The sequence below is a fragment of the Orcinus orca genome, chromosome 2, assembly GCF_937001465.1.
Source record: "Orcinus orca chromosome 2, mOrcOrc1.1, whole genome shotgun sequence".
NCBI classification, from domain to species: domain Eukaryota; kingdom Metazoa; phylum Chordata; class Mammalia; order Artiodactyla; family Delphinidae; genus Orcinus; species Orcinus orca.
Window position 1 is genome coordinate 84,822,067 of NC_064560.1, and position 9,435 is coordinate 84,831,501.

General features: G+C 51.9%; 1 protein-coding gene across 5 annotated transcripts in view; it reads right to left on the bottom strand.

Annotated features, from left to right (window-relative positions):
* The window catches only part of PPCDC (phosphopantothenoylcysteine decarboxylase), an 82,936-nt gene extending 74,059 nt beyond the window's left edge, over positions 1-8,877 (bottom strand). For 4 of the 5 annotated variants that reach the window (XR_007475283.1, XR_007475284.1, XR_004486771.2 and 1 more), the window contains exon 1: positions 3,728-3,936. Coding sequence is in view for 2 of the 5 variants with exons in the window: in XM_004276321.3 (XP_004276369.1) it covers positions 3,728-3,913 (186 nt within the window). In the remaining 3 variants the exon portion in view is untranslated. Of the gene's footprint in view, positions 1-3,727; positions 3,937-8,379 lie in introns of those variants that run through there. The other variant, XM_049705383.1, reaches the window with a different exon arrangement.
* Positions 8,878-9,435: the final 558 nt, after the last annotated feature.

The following is a 9,435-nucleotide window of genomic DNA, read 5'->3' on the forward strand; positions in this document are numbered from 1 at the left end:
GCTAGAGAGGTGTTCTGTTTTCTCCTCCATAGTGAGGAGGGTACCAACCAAAGGGCAGAAACTGACTAAGCTAACTGCTCAGACGTAAGTGCCACTCAATTACATGACGATCACAGAACTGCAAAACAGCCACAGCTCCTACACCCCAGGACCTTCTCTCAGGCTGCCTTTGGTCCTAGTGCTTTTTGTCCTCACATCTAGAATCTTCTACCACTCATGCCAGAAGAGGCCTTGGAGATGCATCATTTGGGTACCTGGCCCCCACTTTATTGCAGGGATAAGAAAACTGAGGCCATAAAAAAGACCTGACTTGCCCAGAGTCCCAGCGTGAGAAATCCTCTATGTGCAACGCCTCTTTTGAGGGAGGGCTGGCCCCCACTGTCCAGCTCCTCCCACCTCACACAAAGCCTCCAAGGCTTCTTTGCTGGTGGCCACTCTCTCCAGCTGCTGGTGACTGAGGCAGAAAACCAAATCTACCCCTCCCCATCACTCCCCCATAGTCTCCTTGGTCTGGCTCCAGGTCAATGGTCCTCCTGGGAAGCCTCAACACACTGGTGGGTCAGGAGTAATCCTGAGCCAGGTCTGTAGAATCACCCAGCTCCCTGCCGCCCATATCCCAGCTGCTCGTTTGCTAGTCAAAATCTAGGGATCCCTAAAGGAGCTCAGCAAAGCCTCAAGCATGTGAATCCATGACTTAGGCAAAGAGCTGAGAAGGACTGCTCCAAGGGACAAAGACTACTCTTGGAGGTGACCCAGAGGGGGGCACTGGGGAGATCAGTACCATCAGGGAGTGTGGGGAAGAGCCAGGGGAAAGGCCACCCCCCTGGGGCCAACACAAGGCAAGCAGGGATTCCCCCTTTGGTTACCAACACCTCACAAGGACTCCACTGAGCAAATCCAGGCTCTCTGGAGAGCTGTCTACCCGCAGGATGAGAGGGGTGCGGGCCCCTCCACATAAGCGGATGGACGGTGGCTCCATGGCTCTTCCCACACGGGCCGTCTACCAACCCCAACACCCCACACCACGTGTGGCTGCCCCAAAGGACAGGACAACAAGGGAAAAGGAGAGGGGGACGGACAGGAAACAAACAGTGTTAAGCGCTTCCGTGTGCCAGGAGCTGCGCCTAGTTGTGGGCACAAGATGGCAGTTTCATCTGTGTCCCCCTCCCCCAGCCTTGCAAACATTCCCGAGGGGATGGGTGGCAGCCATCATCTTTATTTTAAAATGAGAAAGGCAGGCTCCTAGAGGCTAAGTCAGACAGTCCTCTCTCCTTGTCACTGCCCTTCTGACTGCCTGACCTTCAGCTTCAACTCCAGCCAGAGACGGACAGCCAAGTCCCATTCCACATGTGGCCTGTCCCCCACAGAGGCTGGACTAAAAGGCCTAGGGTAGGCTGGAGAGCCTCCCTGCTTCAGGCAACCCTTTCCTCACACCCGCATAAATGCTGGCTGTGTGGGATGGCAGGAAGCGGTGGAGCTGCCATTTCCCTCTGCTCGGAGGCTGCTCATCTGTTTCCTGGGATAGGACTCCCTGCCCCCACTTACCCCAAGTCCGGAAATTCACTTGCTCTGGGGCTATGGGAAAAGGGAACTGCATGGTTCCCTCCCTCCCCAGAGGGCGGTGGCAGAGGCTGTTGCTGCAGCAACGCTTCCAGGCTTCCCGCCCTCAAGGCTCTAGCTGGCCAGCTCCTACCAACGGTTCTGGGCACACGAGGCGGGGGCAGGCCGAAGGGGTTACTGCCCCAAAGCACCAGTGCCCAGCCTCAGAGCAGCCACAACACTCTCCTCCCTTCCCTCTTCTGGCCTGACTGGCATCCCTGGCTGCCTGGAGGGTGGGGTAAGGGGGTGACTTTCTGGGTATAAGTTTGTGGAAAGTTGGAAAAAAAAAAAAAGCAGCTTTCCCGCCCTTGCCTGTGACTCCCGACACAGTCATCTGCAAGTGAGCACTGCTCCCTGCTGGACACTTAGGGTACACCCGCCTGCGCCACCCTGAGTTAGGTGCTATGTTTGTATCAAGCAAGGAAAAAAGCACATCCTGGGCCTCAACGGCTTAACACTCCACAAAACTAGTGTCTGACAACACAGGCAGTGTCAAAGCTAACCTATGGTTCCACAGCTTGGTCAAGATTCTCTTCTTAACCAAACTTTAGTCAGGCTCCTTGGAGCCACTTTTTCAACTAGGCCCGTCTTTGGGTTTCGTCCTCCAGAACAAGATTCCTGCTAAGTTGGTTTAGCCAGAATCCCCTACGCTCCATATGTGATCAGCCTGGATATCTCATCAGGCTCCTCATCCCCCAACAGCCCCCAGATCACCCTGGGCTGCCTTCAGCAAGAATCCGGTCAGGACAGTTTTGCTAAAATCTCCCTTACCCCTGATGTTTCGTCTTAGTAATTTTCCATCCACTCACACACACACACACACACACACACACACACACACGCGCGCGCGCGCGCGCGCGCACACACACACACGCACACACGCACACACACACACACACACACACACACACACTGCACCTTGGCTACAAATCTCCACTTTTCCTTGTTGTATTCAGAATTAAACCCAGTTCTATACTGAGATCTATTTTCCCCTATTGCAACAGTTTTTCTGAATAAAACCTGCTTTTACCACTTTACTTCTAGCTTTTCTTTAATATATCAAATGAGTTTTAAAAGGAAGGGAGCAGGGACTTCCCTGGTGGTCCAGTGGTTAAGACTTTGCCTTCCAGTGCAGGGGGTACACAGTTCGATCCCTGGTCGGGGAGCTAAAATCCCACATGCCTCGCAGCCAAAAAACAATAAAACAATCACCAAAAAAAAAAAAAAAAAAAAGGAAGGGAGCAAAACCACATGGGCTGAGGCAGGCCTGAGGCAGGCCAGGAAGGCTTTTACATGAAGTGTTTGTGGAGAATTTGAAAAGGCAGGGAAAAGTAGGCAGGGCAGCACAGCCTGGAAGGGGCTGGGCCAAAGCAAAGGCCATCAGGGTGGAGCGTGGGATAGCTGGAGAGTGGCAGACCAGTGAAGGGCCTAGGTTACCAAACGAAGAAGTGGGGTTATCACCAGCTGGCTTTCACATTTTTTAAAGCCTTGAAATTTTCCCGCAAAAGAATATGCCCCAGAACCCCTACATATAAAACTGATCAAAGTTGAGGTGATCTGACCAAAGGCAGGGGGCTAAGCCCCCCACCTCCAACACACTGTGGTGGCCCCTGGGCATCTCTGAACACCTGAAGGAGCAGAGTTTGAAACCAGAGCTGCGGGCAGCGGGGAGCCCCTAAGGTTCCAGTGCATTTGGACTGACAGGACACCCATGGTGTCTAACAAGGAGGGAGGACAGAGCCACAATGTCCAGAATGGGGTGAAAGCAGAGGCAGGGAGCACAAGGCACCCAGGGGGCGCTGAGAACTTGCCACACTTCTCCAGCCAGCTCTTCTCTCATGCTAGGACTTCAGGGAATTCAAAGCAAATGTTTGGGAACCCAACACCTCCGTTCACCACAGCGTTCCCTTCGCAGTCTCCCCTCACTCTCTGTCTACTACCTAATCTAGCTCCTGGTTATACTGTCACACTGGTCTCTGTCTCCACGTCCCCCACATACCAATGCACACAGAGGACTTCCACAAACACCATGATTAAGAAAAAGAAAACCCTGTGCACTGCACAAAAACAGGCTGGCCCCAGAGCATCAGCCCTCCAATGCCCGAGGCTGTCTAGTAAGCATACTCACGCCAGGAATGTCCAAAAGCCTTGACACCAGAAGAGGCAACTTCAGGGCTGCAACACTCCCAGTGACACCAACAAGAACACGGAACGGTCTCTTCACCAAGGGTGCAGCAGCTGAACACGTGGCCCTGGGTTCCATGTGCGGTCTGGTGGCTTCGAGTCCTGGGAGCCTGCCAGAACTGGGCTCCATAAAGCTCTGCCAGGATTTAGGATCTAAAAGCAGAACAGGGGGTGCCTGCTTCATTCATACATTCAACCAAAATGTATTGAGCACCCTGTATTAGACCCTGGGCCAGATGCTAGGGTTCCTGAGGGGTCAACAGTCCCAGCTTCTGGGAGCACACAGTGTGATAAGAAGGTCAGACACGCTCATCCCACGTGGGTCAGTCACAATGTAATGCGGCCAGTGTCATGAGGCTGTGCTGCCTAGGAGTTAGTGTCTGAGTAAGTCAGAGACCAAAAAAATAACATTCAGGTTGAGTCCTGCAGGACGAGGAAGTTTTTCAGAGAAGCAAGAAAATAACTTTGCAAGAAGAAGCAATCTTGCAGAGGTGAAGAGGCCTGAAGGAGGGTGGCAGGTCTGGGGAACAGAAAGCAGCTTAGCAGTGAGGCTAAAGCGTGATGGAAGTGGGGGGCAGTGGGGCGGGCAGGAGGTAAGGCTGTAAAATCAGGTCAAGGACTAAGTGTCAAGAGCAGTGAGGGCTATGGTGCGTTTTCACTTTAGAAAGACGGTGCTGGTGAGAAGTGTGGAGGGGGCCTTGGTGGTGAAGAGACTGGAGGGGGCAGACAAAGGAGCCACTGCAGTGGGCTAGGCTGGCTGAAGAGAGTGGCAGGGCAGGGTAGGTTCCAGGGATGCCTGTGGGGTAGAACCCTATGCAACAAAGGGGTTTGGGTGCTCCAGGGAGCTGAGAGATTTGCCCCTCTGTCCCTCCCTGTGGATCAGGCACCACCCTACAAATCCAAGGCCGAGAAGAGACAAGCATAAAAAGGATAAAGGCCACCCCGTGAGACTAGCTGCTTGGTTTCTTCCTCTGGCCCTCAGATGTTGCTAGAAGTGAGTGTTCATAATATGGCTGATGAACACATCAAAACCTACATTCTGGCAGACTGGGCCAGCAAAACATACTCCATCAGCAACAATTATCAAGGACCAACTACATCTAGCACTGGCAAAGAAATTGGGGAAGAGACAGCCGCTGCCTTTAGGGGATCTGTGCATGAATTGAGAAGACAAGAGTCACACCTGAAATCACTTGAGATGGGTCATTCTCTGGGATGCACCTTTTTGGCGATCACTGATTCAATCTGTACATTGGTTTCCTTGCCTTTCCCTCTCCACTTTCCCATGACCACCAACACCCCCAGCAAGCTCCCTGAATGTGCGACCTGGTCTAAACACCAACTGCCAGACGGGTATCGGGCCTGTAGTAGGTCCTGAACATCTGCCGAATAAGTAATAAACTGTACCCTCTGAAGTAGAGGGGGGCAGAGAACAGAAGCCTGGGCTATGAATCAGGAGCCCTGGGCCCTGGCCATGGTTGTGCTCCTGACCTGGTATGTGACCTTGGCTCAGGGTCATTCCCTCCCTGGACATGTCTCTTCATCTGAAAAATGCAAAGATAGGACCAGGTGATCTCTGAAGCTCCTTCCATCAGAAAACTTCTGAGTCAATGCATGAAAGACAGAGGTAAGGGACTCTCTCTACAAGGGGTCCTGGGAGATGTACTCAAAAAGGGTAGAATCAACAAGGGGAAGGGAGACCAAGGCAGACCCCGAGGAGGAAGTCCAGTGAGTCACCCAATGGCTATCTATGTGGCTGCACACCCATAAGGGCTCCCTCTTCACTCCACAGGCCCCTTGGCTCCTTAGGGTCTCTTTGCCCATTTTTTGCCTTCAAGACTCAGGCACATAACCACATGAGCTGAGGATCATGTTTGGGTCTATTATTCCACTTCTACCTGGAAGGGTCTCCGAGCGGCCCAGACCCTTCTCAACAGGCGTTAAGCACAGGCCAGTTCCCTAGAACAGAACTTCCCCCAAAGTTCCATTTGCCAGCGATCTCAACCTCTACGTCAGGGCCTCAGCCAGGGCCATGCTTGCCCAGAGCAGAACTGAGTCTACTCTAGGGCCTCGAGAGCCCTGTTAACAACTGACAAGGTCTAGAGGGCCTATCAGCCAGCTTCCCAGAACTAATCAGTGTGCGAGTGAGCACCCACAGTAGGCGATAGAGGCACATTCTGCACTCTCCAGGGAAACCCGCCTGCCAAATCCCAAACCTGGACCCTGTCCTACCCCAGCCAACTGGTGCAAGGACATGGAGATTCCTGCAAAACCAGAAGCTGAATTTAAAACCTCCTCCAGGGAACTCCCCGGTGGTCCAGTGGTTAGGACTTGGCCCTCTCATTGCCGAGCGCCCAGGTTCAACCCCTGGTCAGGGAACTAAGATCCCACAAGCTGCGCAGTGCAACAAAAAAAAAAAAACCCAAAAATTTAAAAATTAAAAAAAATAAAATAAAACCTCCTCCACATCAAATTGATATCATTCCTAGGGAATAGGTTACTGAAAGCAATCAGTTAAACTTGGGGCAGGAATCCATGCTGGTGACTTCAGCTGCTATCCCACAGCAGGTGGTACAGCCCAAGATTTACTACTTAGCCTGCTGAGCGATCTTTGTTAAGGACCAAAGCCTACCTATCTTTCTAGAAGGCGGGTGTGGGGGGGATATGTACTTGAGGATGAGAAAGTGGAAAATTTAACCAACATCTGAAAGCAAGGTCAAATCAGTTCAATCTGACAGTCCCATGTAGGGTGACAGTTGGCAGGAGTTCTTTTTTTTTTTTAACATGTATTTATTTATTTATTTTTAATTCTTTTTTTGGTGGTACGCGGGCCTCTCACTGTTGTGGCCTCTCCCGCTGTGGAGCACAGGTTCTGGACGCGCAGGCTCAGCAGCCATGGCTCACGGGCCCAGCCGCTCCGCAGCATGTGGGATCTGCCCGGACCGGGGCACGAACCCGTGTCCCCTGCATCAGCAAGCGGACTCTCAACCACTGTGCCACCAGGGAAGCCCTTTAATTCTTTTTTTTTTTTTTGGCCATGCAACGTGGCATACGGGACCTTAGTTCTCTGACCAGGGACAGAACCTGGGTCCACTGCATTGGGAGCACAGAGTCTTAGCCACTGGACCACCAGGGAAGTCCCTTTTTAAAAAAATATTTATTTATTTGGTTGCACTGGGTCTTAGTTGCAGCAGGCGGGCTCCTTAATTGCAGCACGTGGGCTCCTTAGTTGTGGCAAGTGAACTCTTAGTTGTGGCATGCATGTGGGATCTAGTTCCCTGACCAAGGATTGAACCCAGGCCCCCTGCATTGGGAGCACGGAGCCATATCCACTGCACCTCCAGGGAAGTCCCAGCAGTTCTTTATGTTTACTCTCAAAAATAGATCAAATCCCAAACCAGTAAGTCTATTACTCTACCCAGTCCCTGTTAGAACCATCTATTTGCACAGCCAAGGTAGCTGTAGACAGCACCTCATTTTCCTGAGCTCTGCTCTACTCATAGGAACTCCTGAGCAGCAGAAAGAGTTGGCAGGCAGAGAGGTTATAGGGCTGAAGGCTGTGATTACTGAGCCTCAAGCTCCCAGGGCACTAGCCATGCAGGTAGCCACATGCACAGTCACAGCCAGAAAAATGACAGTTTCTCTGTCCTTTAGAAAGACAAGGCCAGACAGAGTAAAGAGCCTCAGCTGTGGCAGACTTGTGATATGTAAGTCTCCTTCTCTGATGAGTTTAGTTAGGACAGAGTTAAGTAAAAGTTTCAGGAATACTTGCCAGTCACAATATGGGCAGGTGTGCAGCCAGGGCAGGACCAGGGCTAAAAAAAAAGCCAGATGGGGTATGAGCCCAGCACAGCACAGGAATGATGAGGAACTGGGGCCTAGGAAAAAGCAGAACCAAATTTGGGTGGGTGGGCAGGGATCCAGGATCCATTAAGAGCTTGAATCCTTTAGCCTGACGTCAAAGTTCCTATTACTGGCCCCAAGAGTCTGCTCTGGCCTCATCTCCCACCAGTCAATACAACTCTGCCCCAGTAATAATGAAACACCTATAGTTCCCCATAGCGGTACTCTTCCCCCAAACCCAGTCATTAAAAGGAGTCACGTGGCCACAGGGGCACTTTAAACCCCTTCCTCCAAGGAAAGGCAAGGAACTCTTCAGGGAGAGCTCAAGGTCTTGACATTCTGCTAAGACTGCTCTTCTCTCAGGACGTCTCTGGCGGGCCAGTGGTTAAGACGCCGAGCTTCGAATGCAAGGGGCTCAGGTTTGATCCCTGGCTGGGGAGCTAAGATCCCATGTGCTGCCACTGCAGCCAAGAAAATTAAAAACAAACAAACAAACAAACAAAAAGACTGCTTTTCTCTCAAACCAGAAGCAGGCATGCTTCCAGAGTCTGCTACTCCTCGAATCCCATTAGGCACCCCTCCTCAAGGCCACATGTTGGGGATATATAGATACATATTACATACACACGCAGTGACTACTAGTGAGGGAGTGACTGAGAACTGCCATCTCTCAGTCACTTGGAGAGATGTGGAAAACTCCTGCCCCAAGATACCCACCACTTCCCCAGCTTGGGAATCTCCCCTGCCTATTACCTGGCACAGGCCTCCAACACTTCAAAGTACAGCACGAAGTTTTTCTCTGACAAAATTTGGCCTCACTTTCATTTTTAATGCCATTCGGCACTTTTAGGTGGAGCCAGGGGACAACTGCAATATCCCAGGGCTTTCCTTTTTCTATTTTACCAACTTGTAAAATACAGTTTGTACTTTGGGCCATCCCCATTCCTTTCTGGAGGCAGGCTCATGGATTTTGTTTTTGTTTCTTTAAGGCAAAAGGTTAAGTGTGGGTAACCGATAGGACCAACTTTCAAACTAGATTAAATAGTACTAGTTAATTGCAGAGCAGTACAAAGCCGGGATGGGAGCGTGTATATATATATATAAATGCTCCACTTCAGGATGGAGACGGGAAGGGGTCCATAGCGCTCCGGCCCCACAGGTTCCACAGGCCCTACACACACACACACACACACACACACACACACACAGCCGCAGACCCGCAGCAAAGCTTCTCGGGCACCGATAGGAGGGAGAGAACAGACACACACACACACACACACACACACACACACACAGCCGCAGACCCGCAGCAAAGCTTCTCGGGCACCGATAGGAGGGAGAGAACAGACACACACACACACACACACACACACACACACAGCCGCAGACCCGCAGCAAAGCTTCTCGGGCACCGATAGGAGGGAGAGAACAGACACACACACACACACACACACACACACACACACTGAGGTCACACACAGAGCCACAGACCCAAAATCGCGAATGAAGCTTTTCCAGCCTCCCTCCGGCCCCACCGCGTGAAACCAGCCTCCAGAGGGCCCCCCAGACTCCTCACCCGCGTCAGACGCGTCTCGGAGCAGCCCCCAAAATATCGCGATACCTCGGTCGCCCCTCCCACAGATTCTGACTGGCACGCAACGCTACTACAGTCGCTGGCAGCCTCCGCGACTGCGCAGACTTCTGGGAGTTGCAGTCCACTTCTCAGCCTTCTGGGAACTGTAGTCCATTCCGGGGAGTCCTGTCGGGAACACCAGCTTCCAAGTTCTTGGTATTTCCTGTGCTCATCTG